We start from the raw sequence: 27,889 nt of genomic DNA on the forward strand, positions 1-27,889 counted from the left end.
AAAGCTTTGCTAAACTAACCATGGCTACAGGGGGATCTCCTACGAAGAGATTAACTTTTGAGACTCCTGGTAGCGAGGAACAGACAGAGCGAGACGCACGCGTTAGAGCGCGTAGTTTGCTTAAGCGCAAGGAGTCAGAACGTAAGGAAGACATAGAGCGACAGACGAGAAAAGAAGAGCTTGACAGACAAGAACGACAAGCCGAACGTGAGAGACAGGAACGACAAGACGAACGTGACAGACAAGAACGGAAAGAGAAAGACGAACGTGACCGACAGGATAAGAAAGATGAACTTGACAGACAAGAAAGGGAACGACAGGCAGAACGTGACAGACAGGACAAACAGGCCGAACGCGATCACCAGCTAGAGCTAGCTAGACTACAGGCCGAGAAGGGTACGCTTACTCAGGCTAGCGCGCCGACGTTTGTTGCCGACCGTACGAGACTGCCGACGTTCGACGATGACAAGGACGAGCTCGACGACTTTTTGAGCGCATTGCATCTGACCAGAAGTGGGAAGAGGCCACGTGGGCTAGCCGCCTTAGCACCTGCTTAAAAGGACGCGCATTGCAGCTCTACAACGCTTTGGAGGACGACGAGGCGAGAGACTATCAGGCACTAAAGAAGGCGTTACTCCAGCGCTTCAACCTGACTGCGGAAGCCTACAGACGACGTCTGCGTAACAGCAAGAGACTGAGCGGCGAGCTGAGCCATCAGTTTGTGGCACGCCTAAATCTCTACCTGCGGCGCTGGGTGGAGATGGCCGAGAAGAACTGGACAGTCGACGACCTTGCCGACCTCATTGTCATGGAACAACTGATGTCCAGCCTGCGACCTGAGGTGGTGACCTTCGTGCAGGAGCACCAGCCTAAGACTACTCAGGAAGCAGCCGACTGGATCAGAGTACACGAGGACGCCCAGGCGATCTCTGGCAAATCTTCAGGCTCACGGCCGGGAAAATCGGGAAATTCAGGTTCTTCAGGACCCAAGGACGGGAAGGACGATCAGGGACACAAAGGATCAAGTTCCAGAACTGACATCCAGTGTTATTACTGCAACAAGCGGGGCCACGTGAAGAAGGACTGCCACAGGAGACAGGCTGACCAGAAGGGCGTACACTTTGTTGGCAGTGAGGAGCTAAGGGACGTCACGAGCTCATGCACAATTCCACAACTCTGCGTTCCGTGCTCCAGGAAACATTTCCAGCCCCACTGCAACGTCTACGTTAACGGAGTGAAGGGCGAAGGTCTGCGGGACACAGGGGCAGACATGATAGTGGTTCGGGCGAGTCTAGTTCCAGCTATGGCCTACACAGGAGACAGCATCAGGGTGAGAATGGCCGAGGCATCTCACGCTTACGACTTGAACACGGCAGTGATCAAGGTCGTAACACCGTTGTTCACGGGGACCATTGTGGCCGTCGTCATGGACGATCCTCCATGCGACCTGCTCATTGGGAACCGGGTTCAGTTTGTGGACGGCGTCACCAGGGAGGTTCCCGTTTATCGGTCTCCCGACGTCATTTCAGTGCTCACGCGGGCACAGGCGGAGCGAGAGGACAAACCTCTCAAACCCCTACCTGCTGCACGAGCTGCCCTGGGGAACGTGACCCCCGCGCTTCTCGCGAAGGCTCAGGCATCTGATCCGACATTAGCGACTCCTCGGGAGCACGCGAAGTCGGGGAAGGTGAAGCTGAGCGGGAAGCATGGGAGGTCAAGGTTCCTCAGGGACAAGAAGTTGCTCTACCGTGAGTTCAGCAACCAAGAAGGTACATTCAAACAGGTTGTCGTGCCTCGCGAGTTTCGCGAGGGTGTCATGGCAACGGCACACGACTCGATTCTGGGAGGTCATCTTGGCACCAAGAAGACCACGGATCGTGTCTGGCGCCACTTTTACTGGCCAGGCATCTGCACGGATGTCCGACGTTTCTGCGCGTCCTGCGATAAGTGCCAGAAGGTGGTTGCCAAAGGAAGGGTGAGGAAGGTCCCCTTAGAGAAGATGCCGCTCATCGACGAACCCTTTCGTCGGGTGGCAGTGGACATCATCGGGCCCATCTTGCCTGCGTCTGAGGACGGAAACAGATACATTTTGACCATGGTGGACTACGCTACTCGATACCCAGAGGCGATCCCTCTGAAATCGATTGAAGCCACGCGAGTAGCTGAGGCTCTGGTTACTATGTGGTCCCGGCTGGGAATTCCATCAGAGGTACTCACCGACAGAGGCACGCAGTTCACGGGAGGAGTGATGGCGGAGGCAGCACGACTGCTATCACTGGAGCAGCACTTCACCACTCCTTACCATGCTCAGTGCAACGGACTGGTGGAAAGGTTCAATGGCACCTTGAAGACCATGCTGAGGAAACTAGCTCAGGAGAAACCACGCACGTGGGACAGGTACATCCCAGCATTGCTTTTTGCATACCGCGAGGTTCCTCAGGAGAGCTTGGGCTTTTCCCCATTTGAGTTGTTGTACGGCAGACAGGTACGCGGTCCCATGGCTATCCTGCGTCAGGCTTGGACAGACGAAGAAGCTGACGAGGAGGTGCAGACGACAGCGACCTACATCGTAGAACTCAGGAACAGGATTGAAGAGACCTGCAAACTGGCTCAAGAGAACCTGGGGAGAGCAGCACAGCGTTACGCGCGAGGATTCGACCGCAAGGCACGGCCGCGCAGCTTCAAGATTGGAGAACGGGTGTTGCTACTTCTACCTGTCAAACACAACAAGCTACAACTGCAGTGGCAAGGACCTTTTGAGGTGACAGCGAAAGTGGGCCAGAACGACTACCGGATCGTCATGAACGGGAAAGCACGCCTGTACCACGCCAACCTGCTGCGCGCCTACATAGAGAGGACTGCCTACGGGGAAAAGGACAAAGTGACAGAAGCAGTTGCTGTCGTGATGGACGAGACAACGGAAGAACAGGGAGGAGGACGTGTACCAGTTTGTCCGCTGGAGGCTAGTGAGGATCACACGGACGTGCACATCTCACCTGATCTTGGGGACGACCAGCAGGCGGACCTGCAAGAGATCCTGAAGGATGCAGCACGGGTCCTTACAGACATACCACTTCAGACGCATCTAGAGGAGTTTACCTTCGACTTGCTGGAGAAACAGCCAGTGAGGACGAAGCAGTATCCCATGCCTCATGCCCAGAAGGAGGTGGTCAGGAAGGAAATCGCCGACATGACGAAGTTGGGCGTCATCGAGCCAGCGAACTCTCCCTACAGTTCACCAATTGTGCTTGTGAAGAAGAAGGATGGACGCGTCAGGTTCTGTGTCGACTACCGGAAGCTGAACAAGATTACGGCGTTTGACGCGGAACCCATGCCTGATGTGGACTACCTCTTCAGTCACTTGGCCAAGGCCAAGTATTTTTCAAAATTAGACCTCACCAAGGGATACTGGCAAATTCCAGTTGCCGAGGAAGATCGCCCAAAGACTGCATTTACCACTCCATTCGGCCAGTTCCAGTGGACAGTCATGCCTTTTGGTCTACAGAATGCAGGTGCCGTCTTCACTCGCATGATGAGGAAACTTTTGGAACCATTGAAGCGCGAGGACATCAGCAGTTTCATCGACGATGTGCTGATCGCGACAGAGACATGGACTGAACATCTCGACGCCCTGCGCGACGTGTTCGGAAGGTTGAAGGACGGAAATCTGGGAGCCAAACCGTCCAAGTGCTACTTGGGATTTCGGGAATTGTCTTTCCTGGGTCATGTTGTCGGCGAGGGATTGCTCGTTCCAGAGGACGACAAGATCCAGAAGATTCGGGAGGCGGAGCCACCGCGCACGAAGAAAGAAGTCAGGTCTTTCCTGGGCCTAGCCAGCTTCTACAGACGCTTCATCCCGCACTTTGCCGAAATCGCTCTACCACTGACCAACCTTACCAAGAAACTACAACCGACCGTTGTAGTGTGGACTGAGGAATGCAGCTCCGCATTCAACACCCTGAAGAGGCGACTCACCTGTCAGCCTATTCTCCGACTACCAGACCTGAACAAGGACTTCGTGCTGAGGACAGACGCTTCAGGGAAGGGACTTGGGGCAGTGTTGCTTCAGGAGACAGAGGGGTTTTTGCACCCTGTTTGCTTCGCCAGCCGTAAGCTGACCTCGGCCGAGGCAGCGTATGCAACGGTTGAACGCGAGTGTCTCGCCATTGTCTGGGGCATCCAGAAGTTCGAAGCGTACCTGTACGGACGACCTTTCTGTCTGGAGACGGACCATAAACCTCTGCAATATCTTCAGGTTGCAAGGTTGGCAAACGCCAGACTTATGCGCTGGGCGTTGATTCTCCAACCGTACCAATTCACGGTACGCGTCATTCCGGGCGCCAACAATGTTGGAGCTGACTTTCTCTCTCGGGCTATAGAGGAGAACATGACTGTGAGCGAAACCGAGGTTTCGTCTTGAAGAGGGGAGGTGTGTCACGATCGGGTGACAGAGACCAAGAAAGTGTCACTCGGTGGAGTGCCTGTTCTTGGTCGATTATGATAGAAAGCGCCTGTACGTGATATTGGGCTACAGCAGAGTTTGCTGACAGTGCTCAACGAGCACGGATGTTTTGTAGCGCACGAGTTTCACAGTGGGTTTTTTTTTGCTGTCATAGGGCTGACGGTTTTTCGCTGACAGCGCGCACGGGATTTTCACGGATTGAGTTTCTCGTGTCTTTTTTCTGCTTGGGAGGCAGAATTGTGTATAGCTGGACTGGTTTTGTGACAAGGTCAGTCACGTGTTTTTGGCTAGGTTGTCTGACAGAGACACAAGGGCGGCGCACTTGACACCCAGCGGCAGAAGGGGAAGGACCTAATACACAGTTTCTAGAGTATGATGGTTTTTCACCGAATATTGTATTCGGCACTCTAGGGGAGCTTCCACCAGTTATTACTTTCTCACTGCACCTGTTTTGCTGAGGACAAGTCGTCAACATTCCTTCGTCGGCGATGGCTTTCGCATAAGGATTCGACAAGGGGTTCTGGAGGTTTTTGGTCACTGTTGACGAACAGAGGCTGTTCCAGGGAGGAGGCGGACTTTGCTTCCATTGAGAGTACAATCATAGGCTTTTGAGGTAATAAATCATTATTTAACGCTGTTGATGAGTCTGTGTTGTGGAATGAAATACTCTCTGTTGTTCTTTCCAGGTTAGCGCATAATTTACTCTCTGTGACGCTAAAATACTAATCTGTATATGCATGGGTTTTGCAGATAGGGAGAGAAGGACGGAAAATGACTGTTTTGTTGTTGTAAAAAGTCCGTTTTGTGCAGGCCCACGTGCTCGATGAGGTATTTAAAGATGACACGTTTTAAGGTGGTGGGTGAGGGGTAGCAGACATGTTTAGTGCACCGATGCTTTCTGTTTGCAGCCTTCGTTTCGTTTCGTGTTCCTGTAACTGCTGCACGGCTGCCTTTGGCGGGACACTGCTAGCTGCAGACGTTGGAGCTGGGACCTGAGGAAGCTACGCTAACCGGCTAACCAGCAAACCGGCTAACCAGCAGACCGGCTAACCAGCGAACCGGCTAACCAGCAACCCGACTAACCAGCATACCGGCTAACCAGCATACAGAAAGAAAGCTAAGTGCACTGTGTCTTACGCACCCCGTTGACCACCGTTGTCTTTTCTTATCTGTGATTTCATTGGAGTAGTGACAACGTGGGGTGTGTGACCCCTGCATGAACTAGAGCTTTTTGAACAGAACATTCTCATTTGACTGTATTTACACGGGATCAGCGTGTTACTATAATTTTCTATATACTACTGGCATTTTGTCAGTGATCACGGGTTTTTTTACGTGTTGAGAACGTAAAAGGAACATATTTTGAGTGAAGGCTCGAGGGAGGTGGCGAGTTTATACATAAACAGGCGTCTGAAACTTATACTTTTGTTGACTCTATTTAATTGTATGACTGCGAGAGTGGATCGTGGTGTGGTTAGTTAATTAGTAGTAATTAACCGGTTCATAATCACCTTAAGTGATATATTGAAACGTGACAGTAATTAACACTTGAAAATTAGTACCGTACTTTTCGGACTATAAGGCGATACTTTTTTCTTTTTTTACATTTAGTCAAGTTTTGACTAAATGTTTTTACATGGAGGGGGAATCGAGACGAGGGTCGTGGTGTATGTGTGTGTGTGTGTCTGTCTGCCTGTCTGTGCGTGTGTGTGTGTAGAGTGATTCAGATTAAACTACTGGACCGATCTTTATGAAATTTTACATGGGAGTTCCTGGGAATGATATCCCCAGATGGTTTTTTCTTTTTTTCGATAAATACCTTTGGTGACGTCATATCCGGCTTTTTGTAAAAGTTGAGGCGGCACTGTCACACTCTCATTTTTCAATCAAATTGATTGAAATTTTGGCCAAGCAATCTTCGACGAAGGCCGGACTCTGGTATTGCATTTCAGCTTGGTGGCTTAAAAATTAATTAATGACTTTGGTCATTAAAAATCTGAAAATTAAAAAAAAAAAATTTGGTATAAAACTATCAAACTTTACGTTCATCTTATTCTTCATCATTTTCTGATTCCAAAAACATATAAATATGTTATATTCGGATTAAAAACAAGCTCTGAAAATTAAAAATATAAAAATTATGATCAAAATTAAATTTTCGAAATCAATTTAAAAACACTTTCATCTTATTCCTTGTCGGTTCCTGATTCCAAAAACATATAGATATGATATGTTTGGATTAAAAACACGCTCAGAAAGTTAAAACGAAGAGAGGTACAGTACTGGTAAAGCGTGCTATGCAGCACAGCGCAATCGCTACCGCGCCAAACAGGCTCGTCACTTTCACTGCCTTTTGCACTAGCGGCGGACTACGTTCAGTTTCATTCTGTGAGTTCCACAGCTTGACTAAATGTAGTAATTTCGCCTTACGCGACTTGTTCTTTCATGCCGTCGCCCTATGAACGACACCATTGCCTTATCCATGACATCGGCCATCGCCTTATTCTAGGATTTTTTCAGTTTTATTTTTAAAAGTAGGGGGTGCGCCCTATACACGGCAGCGCCTTATTATATAGTCCGAAAAGTACGGTAATTTTCATGACATAATTGTAATTTTTACATGTTAATTACTAATGTTTAGTTTTGGCGGCTAGTAAGCCATCACTGATAAAATACTCTTGTTTTTATCGAGCCAAACCTTCCCACGTGACATTATAGGCCAGTCATTACGAAGTGTGAGCACGCGTAGAACGCGTGCCTCACTAAAAGCAAGAACTTGACTGTGACTGATGTTCCCTCTAAACATCCCATACAAATACAACAGAGTTATGTCCGGAGTACGTCTACCCCCCCCCCTCGTTCATAATTTCTGACCATGGCCGTGCCTTCCACTGAGGTTTTCATACCTGTCAAGTACTTTTGGCCTCTTACCATAGTAAATGGCATAAGAAACCATAGTTGGAGATCAAAAACCATAGTTAATGCGTGGATCAGGATGTGGTTAAACGCACAAATTCAACTTCTCACGCATACACACTAAACAAATCAGATTGTTTTTCGCAAACTAAAAGTAAAACACATAAATTCCTTTCTACACAAACTGCTCTTTATTTACCACTAGCAGTCAGGCCCGGCTTCGCCCGGGTGTTTCTGCTCTCCCCTCTCTCAGAAACCTCTCGAATCTTATTCCAATGTGGATAAGAAAAATGACAGTGTGAGCTCATACATTTGGATGTATAGGCAAGGCAAGTTTCTATTTGGTTCAACGTGTTCTTCGTGATTTGTTTACCCCTTCTCACACCCACTGTAGTTACCGTCTGATCAAAGCACGCATACCTCATGAGTGTATAGACCACATGTAATACATTTACACTGCATTCTTGTTCGTTCATTTTTTTTGTCACTTGTCACTTGTCACTTGTGTTCTTTGTTGTATTCATCTGTGCAAATCTTTGCTTTGTCAATCATGCTGCCAGTCACCTTAAAATCATGGCAGCATGCATCAGAGTTAATTTTGACCTGCAAGAAGGCAGTCAGTGTGTCAGCTCCCAGACTGTGATCCAGCACTTGAAGGTGTTGCAGGGTTTCACTGCCAAATGGAAATTTATTCAACATTTTCCTCACACAGGCCACGTAGAACTGGCGCACATCATGCCAGAACTTCTGTTGTGTGGCTGGTGCAAGCTCCTCCTCAGAAATGAATGAACGGCAGTCCATGCCAGCAAAAAAACCAAAACAAAACAAAATTTTATTTTTTTTTTTTAATGCTGAAAATGCGTATGGTTTGAGGTATACGACGTAGGACCCAAAAAACACCGAAAAACCGTAAGAATTACGCAGAATGCGTAGGACTTGACAGGTATGGGTTTTATAGCTACCAGTCGATATATAACCCAGTGGTGCCTCCTTGCATCATAAAGATGGTAACAAACCTTCACGAGGGTAGCAAAGCTTCCCCCGCACCGCTGTTACCTCTCTAGCCGAATTTCTGGCACCGCCGAGAGCCAGCCCCCAGTACCAGATTGGAACCAAAGCCAGAGGGATCGGTTTGAGTCAGTGAGTTGTGCCCCCGACACCACTCCTCACCTGCAGACACATCCCCCTCCATGCGTGTCGTGACCCTGGCGATGGACTAATGATTTGCAACACCTCTTACCCTGGCGATGGACTAATGGTTTGCTACACATCCACGCTTTTCAAGGTAAGAATAAACTGTAAGCAGTTGTGATGTCTAGAGAGAGGCGTTGTATAAGTTTGTGTATCCCTTCTGTGTGTATCACAATCACAGAATCAGAATTTATTGTCATTAAAGCACAGAGCCTATTGACACATACAAGATACATAAGTGCAGGAAAAACAGCAATATAACATAACATACATGAAATACGTGTGTATGATGGGATGAAATACGAGGAGCACATATGGCTCCTGAAACTCAGTGACGCTTGACTTCAGCAGCTAAAGTGTTCTTCGGGATGAAAATGTTCCAGACGAAAGCTATACGAGAGCTATACTGTGTGGCATACTCTGGATGCACATGGCATGAGCCTTCATGTCTTTGTTTTAGAATAGGCTACTCTGCTGCTAGAGCGTTTCGTTTCAACAGAGTTTTCCTTCCATCCATGTGTACACCAGCACAGACAGCAACAGCAAAGGTGTTCAACAGATGCAAGCAACCTAGATCGGGTTCGAGAATAGCGGAGATATGGTCACCGTGGGGTTTCTCCCCGAGCCGTTCCGTGGCTGCGATAGTGTAGGAGCGAGCTTCACGCACGCTGAGAAAGGTAACGTGATAGTTTCTTACCATGCCAGAAGCTGATAAGTGATGTCAGTGGAAACATGGAAGAAAGGCTAACTCTCAAGTGGAGAAGCAGAACTAAGAAACATGTATACACATACATGTGCCAAAAAGAAGATTTTGAGCAAACAGGGCTGCTCTTCTTGTCTGACACACGACTTTACACGGCATGAATCATAATCTCGGCTCGTGTGCCAACAAGTATTGTCGACTTAACTGCCAGTCGCGAAGGGAAAAGTTTAATTAATTCGGAATGAAACTTCGCGTTTATAGCCTATTAAACGGCAACCTGTTCTGATTAGTTCTGGCTACAATCGATTTCAGTCTATAGTAACTCCTGCCTGACAAGGGCGGAGCAAGGAGCCATCGATTTCAGTCTATAGTAACTCCTGTCTGACAAGGGCAGAGCAACGAGACATCGATTTCAGTCTGCAGTAACTCCTGGCTGACAAGAGCAGAGCAACGAGACATCGATTTCAGTCTACAGTAACTCCTGTCTGACAAGGGCGGAGCAACGAGCCATCGATTTCAGTCTATAGTAACTCCTGCCTGACAAGGGCGGACCAACGAGCCATCGATTTTAGTCTATAGTAACTCCTGTCTGACAAGGGCGGACCAACGAGCCGCATCGATTTCAGTCTACAGTAACTCCTGTCTGACAAGGGCGGAGCAACGAGCCATCGATTTCAGTCTATAGTAACTCCTGTCTGACAAGGGCGGAGCAACGAGCCATCGATAGAGACCTCGTTATAAACAGAGCTAAATGAGGGCCGTTTAATGCACCGTTGTTTTCTCGTCTGGTTATTGCATTTAGTCAAGTTTCGAATAAATGTTTTAACATAGACGGGGAATCGAGACGAGGGTGTTGTGTATGTGTGTGTGTGTGTGTGTGTGTGTGTGTGTGTGTGTGTGTGTAGAGCGATTCAGAAAAAACTACTTGATCGATCTTCATAAAACTTCACATGAAAGTTCCTGGGTATGATATCCCCACACGTTTTTTTCATTTTTTCGATGTCTTTGATGACGCCATATCCGGCTTTTTGTTAAAGTTGAGGCGGCACTGTCACGCTCTCATTTTCTAACCAATTTTGTTGACATTTTTGTCAAGTAATCTTTGACAAAGGCCGGACTTTGGTATTGCATTTCAGCTTGGAGGCTTAACAAAAAATTAATGAGTTTGCTCATTAAAGTTGTCATTAAAATCAAATTTTTGCAAACAGATTGCATCGTATTCTTCATCAAATTCTGAATCTAAAAATATTCACAATTAACGAAAAAAGATTAATTAGTACTACGATTAAAATGTAAGAAATCGATAAAAACATGATTTCCTCTTATTCTTTATCATTTCCTGATTCCAAAAACATATAGATATGATATGTTTTAATCAAAACAAGCTCAGAAAGTTAAGATTACAGAAAAGCGCGCTTTCCTGCTTAGCGCAATACGCGCGCTATTCTGCCTTGTCAATTTCACTGCGTTTTGCACGTGTGGAAAGTGAGCGACTTCCTTGTCGCGGGGATTGACGAAGCTGTATTGTCTTGGTGAAAAAATGCAGTGCGTTCAGTTTCATTCCGTGAGTTCGACAGCTCGACTAAATGTAGTAATTTCGCCTAACGCGACTGGTTTTCTTTTTGTTGTCTAACAATGTTCTAATCACCTGGGACACCGCTTAAAAACAGAAGCATTACCAACTCTGAAGATCTGTTCTGCCGTTGTTTTTGTCTACAGTCACAGCGGTAGCTCTGTGTACATGTGTACTGAGTTTCTGGTGACGTAAAGCTTACTGCTTGAGATTTTGTTTTCTGCGATGCACTGTAATAAAATAAATAAATGAACAAACAAAATCAACACGAAAACATCAGACAAACAAACATTCACACACACAAACAAGCATACAAACAAACAAACCGTTTCTTATCCAGGCTTCATAGAAAAACAACAGACACATCCAATAGCATTGCGCGGAAAACATCAACAAACACATCCAATAGCATTGCTCGGAAAACAACAACAGACACATCCAATAGCATTGCTCGGAAAACAACAACTGACACATCCAATAGCATTGCGCGGAAAAACAACAACAGACACATCCAATAGCATTGCGCAGAAAACAACAACTGACACATCCAATAGCATTGCGCGGAAAACATCAACAAACACATCCAATAGCATTGCGCGGAAAACAACAACAGACACATCCAATAGCATTGCGCGGAAAACAACAACAGACACATCCAATAGCATTGCGCGGAAAACATCAACAAACACATCCAATAGCATTGCGCGGAAAACATCAACAAACACATCCAATAGCATTGCGCAGAAAACAACAACTGACACATCCAATAGCATTGCGCGGAAAACATCAACAAACACATCCAATAGCATTGCGCGGAAAAACAACTCGTACCTGCAAGTGCAGACGTGCTAACGACAATTTTAAAATTCAAAAAATTCAAACAAGAAACCCTTCGTGTGTAGAGAGACTTGAACACAATGTGATAAGAAAATCGGTCGGCATTGAAGAACAGATTCATATGATGGGTAGCAACAGTCAACGTGATGATCATGATAATTGTAATAGTAGTAGCAATAACAATAAAACAAGGATTAAATAGATAACAACAAGCACGAACAAAAACATGAAAACATGAAAACATAGAAGATTAGACCAGGGGGAACAAAGCTGTAGCATGTGAGGATATAATGAGAGTGTGAAGAATAGATCGCAGGTAAAACACACAAGACATTCTCTCTCTCACCTGTGGATGGTTCTCACCTCCAAGCGACAGTTCCCAGGTATTCTGACCGCTTTCTCTCCCTCCTGTGTTGATTATTGATTAACATCAAGCCCACCCGACCTTGAAAAAGAAGGAGCGCGCGCAAGAGATTGATAGAGTGAGAGAGAGAGAGAGAAACAGAAAAAGGGGAATAGAGAGAGTGACACTGATTGCGTGTGTATGTGAGTGTGTGTGTGTGTGTGTGTGTGTGTGAGTGTGTGTGTGTGTGTGTGTGTATGTGCGCGCGTGTATGTGTGCGCATGATGTGTGTGTGTGTGTGTGTGTGTGTGTGTGTGAGTGTGTGTGTTTGTGTGTGTGTGTGTGAGCGAGAGAGACAGTGAGTGTGTGTGTACTGACGTGCGTGCATGCATGCGTGGGTATGTACGTGTGTGTATGCGCGCGCACGTGTACTAAAGACAACACTATTCATCGGATAGCAACAATATAATAGTCACCCTCTTTGGTCGCTTCTTGTGCTGACCTGTCTCTCTCCGTCAATGTCTCTCTCGGTCAATGTCTCTCTCGGTCTGTCTCTATGTCTCTCTCGGTCTGTCTCTCTGTCTCTCTCGGTCTGTCTCCCTTGGTCTGCCTCTCTTGGTCTGTCTCTTTCGGTCTGTCTCTCGGTCTCTCTCGGTCTGTCTCTCTGTCTCTCTCGGTCTGTCTGTCTGTCTCTCTCTCTCTCTCTCTCTCTCTCTCTCTCTTGGTCTATCTCTCTGAGTCTGTCTCTCTCGGTCTGTCGCACTCTCTCTCTCTCTCTCTCTCTCTCTCTCTCTCTCTCTCTCTCTCTCGGTCTATCTCTCTCGGTCTCTCTCTCTCGGTCTGTCTCTCTCGGTTTGTCTCTCTCTCTCTGGGTCTGTCTCTCTGGGTCTCTCTCTCTCTCTCTTGGTCTATCTCTCTTGGTCTGTCTCTCTCGTTCTGTCTCTCTCTCACTCTTGGTCTATCTCTCTCTCAGTCTGTCTCTCTTAGTCTGTCTCTTTCGGTGCGTCTCTCTCTCTTGGTCTATCTCTCTCGGTCTGTCTCTCTCTTGGTCTATCTCTCTCGGTCTGTCTCTCTCGGTCTGTCTGTCTGTCTCTCTCTCTTAGTCTATCTCTCTCTCGGTCTGTCTCTCTCGGTCTCTCTCTCTCTCTCGCTCTCTTGGTCTATTTCTCTCGGTTTGTCTCTCTGGGTCTGTCTCTCTCTCTCTCTCTTGGTCTATCTCTCTCGGTCTGTCTCTCTCGGTCTGTCTCTCTCTCTCTCTCTCTCTCTCTCTCTCTCTCTCTCTCTCTCTCTCTCTCTCTCTCTCTTGGTCTATCTCTCTCGGTCTGTCTCTCTCGGTCTGTCTCTCTCTCTCTCTCTCTTGGTCTATCTCTCTCGGTCTGTCTCTGTCTCTGTCTCTCTCGGTCTGTCTTTCGTCTCTGTCTCTGTCTCTCAGGGTCTGTCTCTCTCTCTCTCTGTCTCTCTCTTTTTCTCTGTCTCTCTCGGTCTGTCTATCGTTTCTGTCTCGTTGCTTTTGTGTCTCGCCAAGGAAATGGATCACAAGTGGACGCGCTACAGTATTTATATTAAAATCTTTCACATGTTGACAACTTTGCTGCGGCTGACAGTACTGCTGCCTTGGTGTCTCAGCGGAGTCTGAATGAATGTGATGTGTCGATTGACACACGTGGAGAAACAACATGTCAGGAATGTGGATTGCAATATGTGTGTGTGCGTGTGTGTGTTTGTGCATGTAGTGTGAGTGTGTGTGTGTCTGTCTGTCTGTCTGTCTGTCTGTCTGTGTTTGTGTGTGTGCATGCAACGATTTAAGTGGGAGTTGTAGTCCATGACTGAATGCAGAAGAAGAAGAACAGAACTAGTGACAAGTAAGTCGCCTGAGAGGCCTGTACCTTTGTAGTCCACCGAGGCACTGACCGTGCCGCCGACTGTCAATGAGATGGAACATAACGGTCACATGTCAACATCCGCACACGTAGGGCAGAGGGAGACTGGATGAGATATGGCCTCTTGCGTGTTTCAAATGTTCAGTTATGTATATACCGTTCGTTCAGACGGTCGCAGTGGCGTGGTGGTAAGACGTCGGCCTCCTAATCGGGAGGTCGTGAGTTCGAATCCCGGTCGCTGCCGCCTGGTGGGTTAAGAGTGGAGATTTTTTCGATCTCCCAGGTCAACTTATGTGCAGACCTGCTAGAGATTTAACCCCCTCCGTGTGTACACGCAAGCACAAGACTAAGTGCGCACGGAAAAGATCCCGGTAATCTATGTCAGAGTTCGGTGGGTTATATATAGAAACACGAAAATACCCAGCATGCCTACCCAACGAAAGCGGAGTGAATCTGACTATGCTCTCAAAGTATAGTTTGGGGAACCCAAATGGGCAAACGAGCTCACAGTCACCAGAATTTCTGGAACGCGGAAGAAGAAGAAGAAGTACAGTATACCGTTCAGTGGGCTGGTTATTGTTTTCATCGTCTCTACAACCTATATATGGCTATCCGTTCAGTGGGCTGGTTATTGTTATCGTCACTACAAATATGGCTATCCATTCAGTGGGCTGGTTATTGTTTTCATCGTCTCTACAACCTATATATGGCTATCCGTTCAGTGGGCTGGTTATTGTTTTCATCGTCTCTACAACCTATATATGGCTATCCATTCAGTGGGCTGGTTATTGTTTTCATCGTCTCTACAACCTATATATGGCTATCCGTTCAGTGGGCTGGTTATTGTTTTCATCGTCTCTACAACCTATATATGGCTATCCATTCAGTGGGCTGGTTATTGTGTTCATCGTCTCTACAACCTATATATGGCTATCCGTTCAGTGGGCTGGTTATTGTTGTTATCGTCTCTACAACCTATATATGGCTATCCATTCAGTGGGCTGGTTATTGTTTTCATCGTCTCTACAACCTATATATGGCTATCCGTTCAGTGGGCTGGTTATTGTGTTCATCGTCTCTACAACCTATATATGGCTATCCCTTCAGTGGGCTGGTTATTGTTTTCATCGTCTCTACAACCTATATATGGCTATCCATTCAGTGGGCTGGTTATTGTGTTCATCGTCTCTACAACCTATATATGGCTATCCCTTCAGTGGGCTGGTTATTGTTTTCATCGTCTCTACAACCTATATATGGCTATCCCTTCAGTGGGCTGGTTATTGTGTTCATCGTCTCTACAACCTATATATGGCTATCCATTCAGTGGGCTGGTTATTGTTTTCATCGTCTCTACAACCTATATATGGCTATCCATTCAGTGGGCTGGTTATTGTTTTCATCGTCTCTACAACCTATATATGGCTATCCATTCAGTGGGCTGGTTATTGTTTTCATCGTCTCTACAACCTATATATGGCTATCCATTCAGTGGGCTGGTTATTGTTTTCATCGTCTCTACAACCTATATATGGCTATCCATTCAGTGGGCTGGTTATTGTTTTCATCGTCTCTACAACCTATATATGGCTATCCATTCAGTGGGCTGGTTATTGTTTTCATCGTCTCTACAACCTATATATGGCTATCCGTTCAGTGGGCTGGTTATTGTTTTCATCGTCTCTACAACCTATATATGGCTATCCATTCAGTGGGCTGGTTATTGTTTTCATCGTCTCTACAACCTATATATGGCTATCCGTTCAGTGGGCTGGTTATTGTGTTCATCGTCTCTACAACCTATATATGGCTATCCGTTCAGTGGGCTGGTTATTGTGTTCATCGTCTCTACAACCTATATATGGCTATCCGTTCAGTGGGCTGGTTATTGTGTTCATCGTCTCTACAACCTATATATGGCTATCCGTTCAGTGGGCTGGTTATTGTGTTCATCGTCTCTACAACCTATATATGGCTATCCGTTCAGTGGGCTGGTTATTGTTTTCATCGTCTCTACAACCTATATATGGCTATCCGTTCAGTGGGCTGGTTATTGTTTTCATCGTCTCTACAACCTATATATGGCTATCCGTTCAGTGGGCTGGTTATTGTTTTCATCGTCTCTACAACCTATATATGGCTATCCATTCAGTGGGCTGGTTATTGTGTTCATCGTCTCTACAACCTATATATGGCTATCCGTTCAGTGGGCTGGTTATTGTTTTCATCGTCTCTACAACCTATATATGGCTATCCATTCAGTGGGCTGGTTATTGTGTTCATCGTCTCTACAACCTATATATGGCTATCCGTTCAGTGGGCTGGTTATTGTGTTCATCGTCTCTACAACCTATATATGGCTATCCGTTCAGTGGGCTGGTTATTGTTTTCATCGTCTCTACAACCTATATATGGCTATCCGTTCAGTGGGCTGGTTATTGTTTTCATCGTCTCTACAACCTATATATGGTTATCCCTTCAGTGGGCTGGTTATTGTTTTCATCGTCTCTACAACCTATATATGGCTATCCGTTCAGTGGGCTGGTTATTGTTTTCATCGTCTCTACAACCTATATATGGCTATCCCTTCAGTGGGCTGGTTATTGTTTTCATCGTCTCTACAACCTATATATGGCTATCCGTTCAGTGGGCTGGTTATTGTTTTCATCGTCTCTACAACCTATATATGGCTATCCATTCAGTGGGCTGGTTATTGTTTTCATCGTCTCTACAACCTATATATGGCTATCCCTTCAGTGGGCTGGTTATTGTGTTCATCGTCTCTACAACCTATATATGGCTATCCGTTCAGTGGGCTGGTTATTGTTTTCATCGTCTCTACAACCTATATATGGCTATCCGTTCAGTGGGCTGGTTATTGTTTTCATCGTCTCTACAACCTATATATGGCTATCCATTCAGTGGGCTGGTTATTGTTTTCATCGTCTCTACAACCTATATATGGCTATCCGTTCAGTGGGCTGGTTATTGTTTTCATCGTCTCTACAACCTATATATGGCTATCCGTTCAGTGGGCTGGTTATTGTTTTCATCGTCTCTACAACCTATATATGGCTATCCGTTCAGTGGGCTGGTTATTGTTTTCATCGTCTCTACAACCTATATATGGCTATCCGTTCAGTGGGCTGGTTATTGTTTTCATCGTCTCTACAACCTATATATGGCTATCCGTTCATTGGGCTGGTTATTGTTTTCATCGTCTCTACAACCTATATATGGCTATCCATTCAGTGGGCTGGTTATTGTTTTCATCGTCTCTACAACCTATATATGGCTATCCGTTCAGTGGGCTGGTTATTGTTTTCATCGTCTCTACAACCTATATATGGCTATCCGTTCAGTGGGCTGGTTATTGTTTTCATCGTCTCTACAACCTATATATGGCTATCCGTTCAGTGGGCTGGTTTTTGTTTTCATCGTCTCTACAACCTATATATGGCTATCCGTTCAGTGGGCTGGTTATTGTTTTCATCGTCTCTACAACCTATATATGGCTATCCGTTCAGTGGGCTGGTTATTGTGTTCATCGTCTCTACAACCTATATATGGCTATCCATTCATTGGGCTGGTTATTGTTATCGATGATAAGCTGTCCTTCAATGCAAACACCACCCTCATACACAAAAAATGTCAGTCACGCATCTACTGCCTTCAGAAACTTAGGAAGTTGAATGTGAACCCTTCTATCCTCCAAACTTTCTACCGCTCTTTCATTGAGTCTGTCATCACTTTCGGTTTTGTGGCCTGGTATGGAGGTCTGAGTGTGAAGAACAGGAATGTCTTAGTGCGAATGGTGAATGTCAGTAGCAAGGTGATTGGCAGGCAGCAAGCAAGTGTGGAGTCCCTGTATGAAAAGGGTGTGGTGAGAAAGAGTAGGCGGATAGCTTCAGATAGGTCCCATGTCCTTGCCCACCTCTATGAACTCCTTCCCTCTGGCCGTAGACTTCGCACGCACAAAGCTAGGACACTCCGGCTGCAAAACAACTTCATCCCCAAATCCATCACCCTTAGCAACATGTAAACACATCCACATACCCGACCCAGCCCCTCTTCTGCCAGTGCAATCAGTAGTAATGTACATGTATGTATTGGTTTTATGTACAACCGTATATTTTCTGATATATTGTATGCTATGATATTTTGCAATGATGTTTAGCCATAGTTCGTTATACGCGCAGGTGTGCGAGAATGTAAGCGCAGTGCTTTAAAGATGTCCATGTGTGAACGTGTAAGTGGGCGTAGTCGAATGTCCATGTGGGAGTGGAGCATATAAGAATGCCCATGTGTGAATGTGTAGTGGAGCGTATAAGAATGTGTAAGTGGAGCGTGGTGGAATGTCCATGTGTGAATGGGTAAGTTGAGCGTATAAGAATGTCCATGTGTGCGATGTGTAAATGAGACATGGATGTGTTCATGTCTGAATGCGTAAGAACAATGCAAGGAATGTCCAGAGAGGTATGTGGAAGGTGTTTCTATAACCTGCCCTGTTATATAGTGCTATATGTTTTATGTAAAATCAATGTCTTGTTTGTACTATTGTTATGTACCACGCCTGAATTTCTCTATGAGATAATAAAGTATTCTTATTCTTATTCTTATTCTTATTCTTTTCATCGTCTCTACAACCTATATATGACTATCCGTTCAGTGGGCTGGTTATTGTGTTCATCGTCTCTACAACCTATGTATGGCTATCCGTTCATTGGGCTGGTTATTGTTTTCATCGTCTCTACAACCTATATATGGCTATCCGTTCAGTGGGCTGGTTATTGTTTTCATCGTCTCTACAACCTATATATGGCTATCCGTTCAGTGGGCTGGTTATTGTTTTCATCGTCTCTACAACCTATACATGGCTATCCGTTCATTGGGCTGGTTATTGTTTTCATCGTCTCTACAACCTATACATGGCTATCCATTCAGTGGGCTGGTTATTGTTTTCATCGTCTCTACAACCTATATATGGCTATCCGTTCATTGGGCTGGTTATTGTTTTCATCGTCTCTACAACCTATACATGGCTATCCATTCAGTGGGCTGGTTATTCTTTTCATCGTCTCTACAACCTATATATGACTATCCGTTCAGTGGGCTGGTTATTGTGTTCATCGTCTCTACAACCTATATATGGCTATCCGTTCATTGGGCTGGTTATTGTTTTCATCGTCTCTACAACCTATACATGGCTATCCATTCAGTGGGCTGGTTATTGTTTTCATCGTCTCTACAACCTATACATGGCTATCCGTTCAGTGGGCTGGTTATTGTTGTTATCGTCTCTACAACCTATATATGGCTATCCGTTCAGTGGGCTGGTTATTGTTATCATCGTCTCTAATACCTATATATTGCTATCCAGGACCGATGCAAGGTTGTCTCCTTTCTTAGTTAAATTCGTTTATACGGTGATCAACTATATTTAGGGATGGGGGGGGGGGGGGGGTCTAAAATGAGAAGGGGGTGGGTGTGGGATGGGGGGGGGAGGTCCCTGTTAATTGACTGTGGGACATCTTTCAAAATGATGTTGCAGGCTGTGTGTTGCAGGCTGTGTGTTTCAGGCTGTGTGTTCCAGGCTGTGTGTTCCAGGCTGTGTGTTGCAGGCTGTGTGTTGCAGGCTGTGTGTTTCATGCAGGCTGTGTGTTCCAGGTGGCAAGTCTAGCGTCATGGTACGCATCAAGCGAGCCCTCCACTGCATGTTCCTGTCAATCACCGGGCTGGTCGCCGCCCTCTGCACCCTCCATCTCCTCTACTTCTTCTCTCGCGGCCCGCCATTGGTCGCCGCTCCCGCCATCTCCAAGTTACGTGGCTTCCTGGTGGACACGCCTGCCTGCAAGATCCCCGACCTTGACCCCTTCGACCCATCCATCGCGGAAGGCGTGAAGAGAAAAGGGAAGATCAGCTGTGTCGGGAGACCCTCGGTGACTTACGTGGACGGAACGATACTGAGAATCAACCGGACTTTTATCGAGAAGGAGCTGAAGGGGGACTTCAGCCACTGTCGCTATCAGGCCGTCACCAGAGAAGGCCTTCACACGGACTTTGCTTTCGCTTATGCCGACCTGAGCGACGAGTTTGACTCGGACATCGAGGTCAAGGACGAGTTCATCAGAATCTACTGCTACAGCCGTTCCGAGGGCGTCATCTCCACGACGTTCCACGCCTTCATCCTGCCCAGAGAGGACGTGGAGACGCGCTGTCACGCCAGGCTGAAGAAGCACGTGAGGTCCGTGGCGCCAAGAGAGGTGCTTAGTGTGCAGATGGTGGGCGTGGACTCCGTGTCCAGGCTGAACTTCATGCGGCAGATGCCGAGAACCCGCGACTATCTACTGAACCACCTGCACGCCGTGGAGATGCTGGGATACAACAAGGTGCTTGTTTGTTTGTTTGTTTGTTTGTTTGTTTGTTGGTTTGTTTGATTGTTTGATTGATTGTTTGTTTGTTCTTTTGTTTGTTTGTTTGTTTGTTTGATTGTTTTTTGTTAGTTTGATTATTTGTTTGGTTGTTTGTTTGTTTGTTTTTTAAACCTCAGTTGCATGCAGGTTGCTTGTACCCTTCTTTTTTTGCCCTTTTCTCTCTTTTTCTTTCCTTTTTTTAACAGGCAAGGAGCTAGCATCCTTCTTCATAGGTCTTTTGCTTTTGTTTAATCGAATTCTTTAAGTTTTCCAATCAACAACTAATTGATTATTAAGCAATTATTTTAATTATGAAAAAAATAATTCCATAAATTCTTGTTCGAATATCTAACTCAAATTTTAATGATATAATATACCCAAATCTAACTTTTTCCCATACATTTTAAAAAAAACTTCCAGGATTTTTGGATGTCTTGAAGGTGGTTGTCTATATTTTTTGCTTTTTTCAATAATCTTATGGTTAGATTTTGATATATGTAAAAAAATAAAAAAATAAAATTATTTTTGGGTAGTGTCTCTGATACTTCCACTATTTTGTTTTCTGTTTGCTGAGAACATGTGCTTTGCCTAAACATATCGACCAATCAAATTCATGTCACAATGCTGACAGTCACGCCCACACAGTCACAGCAACAGAATGACACTGGGTATTGAAGCGCTGTCCACGATTTTTTTTAAACGAACGAAATGCACTGTATTCGAGTGGAGTTTTGCCCTCGGCATTTCCCAAATAAGGATATCCTACTATACTGGAATTCTACAATGCATTTTCAAACGGCTACTCTTGCTTCGTCCTTCTTGATCGAAGGGGGGTACGGTGTATTTTTGATATTTGTAGGGAATAGACTCAGCATTTTAATGGTCAAATGTCTATTTATGTATAAAATGTAGACGAGGACCACTGTACACCCACATTTAACTTTTGTCCATATTCAACTGTACCACATGAAGATGGCGCACAACACCTTTGTCAACGTGGTGCCAATTATGGTGGGGCGCTTCGTGGAGGCGCTGTGTGTGTGTGTGTGTACATATTGAACTGTCTCACTGTAGGTGGCGGACAACACCTTTGTCAACATGGTGCCCATTATGGCGGGGCGGTTCGTGGAGGCGCTGTGTGTGTGTGTGTGTGTGTGTGTGTGTGTGTGTGTGTGTGTGTGTGTGTGTGTGTGTGTGTGTGTGTGTGTGTGAGTGTGTGTGTGTGTACATATTGAACTGTCTCACGTGCAGGTAGCGGACAACACCTTTATCAACGTGGTGCCCATTATGGCGGGGCGGTTCGTGGAGGCGCTGTGTGTGTGTGTGTGTGTGTGTGTGTGTGCGTGCGTGCGTGCGTGCGTGCGTGTGTGTGTGTGTGTGTGTGTGTGTGTGTGTGCGCGGTGTGTGTGTACATATTGAACTGTCTCACGTGCAGGTAGCGGACAACACCTTTGTCAACGTGGTGCCCATGATGGCTGGGCGCTTTGTGGAGGAGCTGCCGTGGAACGAGTCCGTCAGCCACAGCACCCCCTTCGACAGCTACCCCTTCATCTGGAAGAACTTCTCCAGGGCAGGGTACCGCACGCTCTACGCGGAGGACGCACCCAAGATCGCCATCTTCGTCTACCAAAAGGAAGGCAAGTCTTGTTTATTTGTTTGCCACAATGTAATTTCTCATTTTAATAAAGTGTCTTTGTGTCGTGTAAAAGATGACAATGAAGTATGATTGTATTTGAGGAAAACCAGGGCCGGACTAGGCGAAGAGGAGGGGGGGGGGGGTTGCCAGTGGTGGCCCAGGGGCGGATCAGTTCATTTTATGACTGGTTTTTTTCAAAAGTATATTGTGAAGATATGGGTGTGAAGGCGCAAAGCGCCGAGCCGACGGCGCAAAGCGCCTAGCTTGCTAGGGGGGTCCGGGGGCATGCCCCCCCGGAAAATTTTGAAAAAAAGGATGCAAAATGGTGCAATCTGGTGCATTCTGAGGATGATCATTACCAGTTTCAGGCAGCAGATTTTGTCACTGATTAATACCCCAAAAATTGAAACTCAATGTAAAATAAAGAAATGCATACCTCATTCAATATTTTTATTTTTTGGCTGGGGGGGTCCGGAAACCCTAGAACCGACCCCCCCCCCCCTCGTTGTGGGGGTCAGGGGGCAAAGCCCCCTGAAGCTGACGGGTAGGTCATATTCTGAGATAGGAAAATGGTCGCTCCTTGCATGAAACGGCATAAAATAAGCAATAATAAAAAAAAATTAAATAAGTAAGGTACATGTTTAGGCTAGGGGGGGGGGGGGTTGCGCAACCCCCATAACCCCCCCGGTAGTCCGGCCCTGAAAACTCGTGAAAAAGATGACAATGAAGTATGATTGTATTAGATGAAAACTCGTGAAAAAGATGACAATAAAGTATGATTGTATTAGATGAAAACTCGTGTAAAAGATGACAATAAAGTATGATTGTATTAGATGAAAACTCGTGTAAAAGATGACAATAAAGTATGATTGTATTAGATGAAAACTCGTGAAAAAGATGACAATAAAGTATGATTGTATGTCTGATTGACATGTTCAGGCTTCCACGAGCCCCCTGCGGACTACTATAACCGCGCCCTGTCCCTAGCCATGGAGAAGCACGGGAGCGTGTGGAACCACCACCACCACTGTGTGGCCAACATGCTGGAGACCCGGATGATGCTCAACTACGTCACGGACTTCTCGCGGCAGTTCAAGGTCAAACCGCACTTCGGCTTCACCTTCATCACCAGGCTCACACACGATGACGTCAATGACGCCGGCGCTGCCGACGAACCGCACCTGGATTTTCTGCGCATGTTCAAGGCAGAGGGACACTTAGAGAACACTGTGTTAATTTATTACAGCGACCATGGAAACCGGTTCGGGAAAATGCGTTCCACTTACGTCGGTAAGGCGGAGGAGCGACTTCCTTTCTTGTTTTTAGTCTTCCCCGCCTGGTTCCGGTCCCGCTATCCTGAACTCTACGCAAATCTACAGTTGAACTCACACAGACTAACCACACCGTTTGATGTGCACGAAACTTTGAAAGACATTCTTTACTTTGACGGAAAAGACCGGCCTGCCAACGTGTCGGAACGTGGTATTAGTCTCTTCAGAGAGATTCCGGAAAGAAGGAGTTGTGCGCATGCGCACATCTTGCCTCACTGGTGCATGTGCCTGAAGAGAAAAGCCTTGTCACTGACCAGCAAGGTGGTCAGAAAGACTGCGCGTGAGCTTGTGAGAAAAATTAACTCTTTTCTGAAGTACGAATTTGACCTGTGTGCCAAGCTCAAATTGAAGACGATTCACGGGGCGGAACAAATGATAGCCAATGATGACGTGCTTCGGTTTGAGGAGAGTCTGCATGACGTCATCAATCGAACGGTTCGGTTCGGCGATCGCTCAGAGGCTGTGGTGATTTATCAGCTGACGCTGGAAACTGAGCCAGGCAACGCCTTGTTTGAAGGGACGGTGAGGTATGATGAGTACTTGGACTCTTTCGCCCTAGCTGGAGACATCAGCAGAATTAACGCGTATGGGACTCAATCAGATTGCATTGACAAGTTCACACTGAAAAAGTTTTGCTATTGTAAGCCCGGCTGATGTGAAATACAGAAGTTAGATTTTACTTTGTGAATTTGTGTGTGTGTGGGGGGGGTGTTTGTGTGTGTGTGCGAGTGTGTGTGTGTGCATGTTCCAGGCTGTGGCAATCCTAGCGCCATCTCCACCACCCCTGACCTCTGTTGATCTCATTTCGTCTCTTGTATCGGAAGTCATCCGTGCTTGACTGAAATTCCAACCACTGAGTTCACATCGGCACCAGCACTGCCATATTTCTCATTTGAGTTCCACTGCACGCTCACATGCAATCAGCAGAAGACACTTGACCAAGTTCTAACCCTAACCCTAACTCACATGCAATCAGCAGAAGACACTTTACGAAGCTGTTGCTTCTTGTGGGATAATGAAATTGTTGATTTTGTTTATTTTTATAGGAAATAGGGATGAAGGTCGCTAGTTCATTTCAATACAAGTTTGTGATTCTCTCAGGTGCCCTGGAGATTGGATTCGCATCACTCTCAATTATTCTGGTTGCACGTGACGTATGCATTTAGAACGCCCTTACTTCCCTTGTTTCCCACAGCTTACAATAGCGCTCTTCCTCATTTGATCAGGATTCTCATGAGTATAGTTTTGTTTGTTTGTTTGTTTGCTTAACGCCCAGCCGACCACGAAGGGCCATATCAGGGCGGTGCTGCTTTAACATATAACGTGCGCCACACACAAGACAGAAGTCGCAGCACAGGCTTCATGTCTCACCCAGTCACATTATTCTGACACCGGACCAACCAGTCCTAGCACTTACCCCATAATGCCAGACGCCAGGCGGAGCAGCCACTAGATTGCCAATTTTAAAGTCTTAGGTATGACCCGGCCGGGGTTCGAACCCACGACCTCGGCTCCCGATCACGGGGCGAACGCCTTACCACTAGGCCAACCGTGCCGGTCATGAGTATAGTAAAGATGTATGTATTAATTTAAGTTGAACAATGATGACGCGAAAAGAATCTCTGACAAAAACCTCCCCGGTATTCCTTTATTTATCACCACCACCAATCCCAAAACAATCAACCAGAAAAATACAACAAAACTCAAAAGAAACAACAATTCAAAATAGATTTTCTTGGAAATTGTAATTTTATTTGCTTTCTTAATGTTGAAGGATTGATTGAAAAACACACATATACATTTGTGGACAAATACACTAACATAACACTCAAACAAGAGTGACGTTGACTCAAAAGAACACACAATCAATGAAAGTTTAAACATGATGAAAGTTGTGTAACACAACCCAAAAAAAACTACTGTTGCAGTTGCCGCCGTATTATGTTGCGGAATTCGTTATAGCAAGTGTGGTATTTAATAAACAACGTTGCTTGACAAATAAGTGGTTAATCCCCGCAATAATTAAGCCATGTTCACAAAACAATGGCCCGATCTCTGCGTGAAGCCAACAAGTTAGCAGCCATCCTGCTCTCGCCTTTTCTCTCATTACTGATTCGAATAAGTTATTCCCAAATCACAAATAAAACCGATGAGTGATGTTTCCATGAGCTATAAATAATGAAAGTACGCGTTCTGGCTCTCAGTTTTGAGGTGTCATAAACTGCAGACCAGGACAAACATTAACATAGCTTGAGATGCTCGGCATGGTCATTTACGGTCACGTGATATCGGCCGGAAGTGACGTAAAGCGGCGACAGCTGCAAGCGGAGCAGCTGCCACTCCATGAAATACACGTTCCCTCTGGCACTGAGGAACTAATAATTTATGTGTTATGGATCAACGCAAGATCTTAGTTTTCTTTTTCTTTTTTATATATACTGGAACTACAGATATACGGTCTAGACGATTACTCTGACCTAAAAGCGCGTTGGATCATTCGAAGAACTGAGTACAAAGACCATATATATATAGTCTACGATAACCATGGTTTTGGAGCTTTGATTTTTATTACCGCTAGCGCAAGACTATTATAACGCATTCTTTCTTGTGAGAAAAGTAGAAACTTGTTCTTTTTTTGGTCAAAAATTCGATATTTTCTCGAAATGTCCAAGATACTCCACGATTGTAATGCTCACAGAACACTGAGGAGCGCTGCTGTTTCGGGGCTAAGGAATTCTTCTTTGGGTCAAAAGAACAAAAAGTTCAGTCTCACGATCGCGGCAATCAAGAAGTTCATTATTATTTCATATCGACAGTTTTTGTCAAAGCTCTGGATGTTGTCATGATGACAAAAGGCGTAGAGTGATGTGTGAGGGAGAGAGGTTGAGTCTTGCCAGACGAACAGTGGTTTCAAGCAGGGCAGTGTAACCATCTCATTTTCCGCCTATGCCCAGCTTTCGCATTTGATATATACCCCAGACCGAAATGTTTCTTTCTCGGCAAATTAAAGAGGTACATGTACACTTCTTTGATGGAGAAAATCATGTCAGTTTCTTGTAAGCAAAGAAAATTCGTGGTGAAATCCAATAGAAAGCGTGCACCGAGTGATTACGTCCCCGCTTGAATTAAGAAGGGAAGGATTTTGCGATGAAGCAAATGACAGTTAAAATACTTTCTTTTCTTTTTATATTTAGTCAAGTTTTGACTAAATATTTTAACATCGAGGGGGAATCGAAACGAGGGTCGTGGTGTATGTGCGTGCGTGTGTGTGTGTGTGTGTGTGCGTGCGTGTGTGTGTGTGTGTAGAGCGATTCAGACTAAACTACTGGACCGATCTTTATGAAATTTGACATAAGAGTTCCTGGGTATGAAATCCCCGAACGTTTTTTTCATTTTTTTGATAAATGTCTTTGATGACGTCATATCCGGCTTTTCGTGAAAGTTGAGGCGGCACTGTCACGCCCTCATTTTTCAACCAAATTGGTTGAAATTTTGGTCAAGTACTCTTCGACGAAGCCCGGGGTTCGGTATTGCATTTCAGCTTGGTGGCTTAAAAATTAATTAATGACTTTGGTCATTAAAAATCTGAAAATTGTTAAAAAAAATAAAAATTTATAAAACGATCCAAATTTACGTTTATCTTATTCTCCATCATTTGCTGATTCCAAAAACATATAAATATGTTATATTCGGATTAAAAACAAGCTCTGAAAATTAAATATATAAAAATTATTATCAAAATTTTTTTTTCGAAATCAATTTAAAAACACTTTCATCTTATTCCTTGTCGGTTCCTGATTCCAAAAATATATAGATATGATATGTTTGGATTAAAAACACGCTCAGAAAGTTAAAACGAAGAGAGGTACAGAAAAGCGTGCTATCCTTCTCAGCGCAACGAATACCCCGCTCTTCTTGTCAATTCCACGTGCACTGCCTTTGCCACGGGCGGTGGAGTTTCATTCTGTGAGTTCGACAGCTACTTGACTAAATATTGTATTTTCGCCTTACGCGACTTGTTTTACGACTTTGACCCCATTAATGTAACTGAAGTACCAAATGTCGACCATCAGTACTTTGGAAGGGAAGGGGCCGGGATATTCAGCGCGGAGTTTACACGAGACCAAAAAAAGCCGAATGCGAAAACTGGGCGCAGGTGAAGACTGAGGTCGTGCCAGACGGCGCTCAGCACTGGAAGGTCTTGCAGCCGCACTGGAAGGGCAGGTAGAGCGCGATCTGCTCCAGCTTGCCGAGGGAGGGGTGGGGAACGGCGCGCTTCCAACGCCCGATCTGACCCCCGGGGTAAGGGTCGTAGTAGTGGGTAGGCTTGGCGTAGATCTTGGTGGAGTGGTACACACTGGGCTGTTGGGGGTGGGGTTGTGGGTGGGGCTGTGGGTGTGGTTGTGGGTGGGGCTGTGGGTGGGGGTGGGGAAGAACAGGTTTGGGGTAGACCGGTCGTGTCGGCACGTAAGGTTTGGGTTGGGGGTAGGGGTGGGGCCTTGGCTGGGGGATGACGGGGTGGGGGACCGGGTGGGGGACGGGATGGGGAACGGGGTGGGGCTTAGGGTGGACGATGATGGGCTTGCAGTAAGCCCAGACGTTCT

General features: G+C 45.8%; 2 protein-coding genes and 1 long non-coding RNA gene across 3 annotated transcripts in view; 1 reads left to right on the forward strand and 2 right to left on the reverse strand.

Annotated features, from left to right (window-relative positions):
• LOC138968362 (uncharacterized) overlaps positions 1 to 18,533 on the reverse strand; it is a 58,930-nt gene extending 40,397 nt beyond the window's left edge. The window contains exon 1 of the long non-coding RNA XR_011456154.1: positions 18,032 to 18,533. This is a non-coding gene — a long non-coding RNA (uncharacterized lncRNA). The remainder of the gene's footprint in view (positions 1 to 18,031) is intronic.
• Positions 8,467 to 23,964, forward strand: LOC138968361 (uncharacterized). Its single transcript, XM_070340913.1, has 4 exons — positions 8,467 to 8,663; positions 19,573 to 20,294; positions 21,754 to 21,955; positions 22,894 to 23,964. The coding sequence occupies exons 2-4, from the start codon at positions 19,590 to 19,592 to the stop codon at positions 23,937 to 23,939; spliced, it is 1,953 nt and encodes a 650-aa protein (XP_070197014.1). The 5' UTR covers positions 8,467 to 8,663; positions 19,573 to 19,589; the 3' UTR covers positions 23,940 to 23,964.
• Positions 23,965 to 27,300: 3,336 nt separating this feature from the next.
• LOC138968363 (uncharacterized) overlaps positions 27,301 to 27,889 on the reverse strand; it is an 8,017-nt gene continuing 7,428 nt past the window's right edge. The window contains exon 5 of the mRNA XM_070340914.1: positions 27,301 to 27,889. This exon is cut by the window's right edge and continues 80 nt beyond it. Coding sequence (XP_070197015.1) covers positions 27,471 to 27,889 — 419 coding nt within the window. The 3' untranslated portion in view covers positions 27,301 to 27,470.

Source organism: Littorina saxatilis, linkage group LG6 (genome assembly GCF_037325665.1).
Source record: "Littorina saxatilis isolate snail1 linkage group LG6, US_GU_Lsax_2.0, whole genome shotgun sequence".
In the NCBI taxonomy this organism is placed as follows: domain Eukaryota; kingdom Metazoa; phylum Mollusca; class Gastropoda; order Littorinimorpha; family Littorinidae; genus Littorina; species Littorina saxatilis.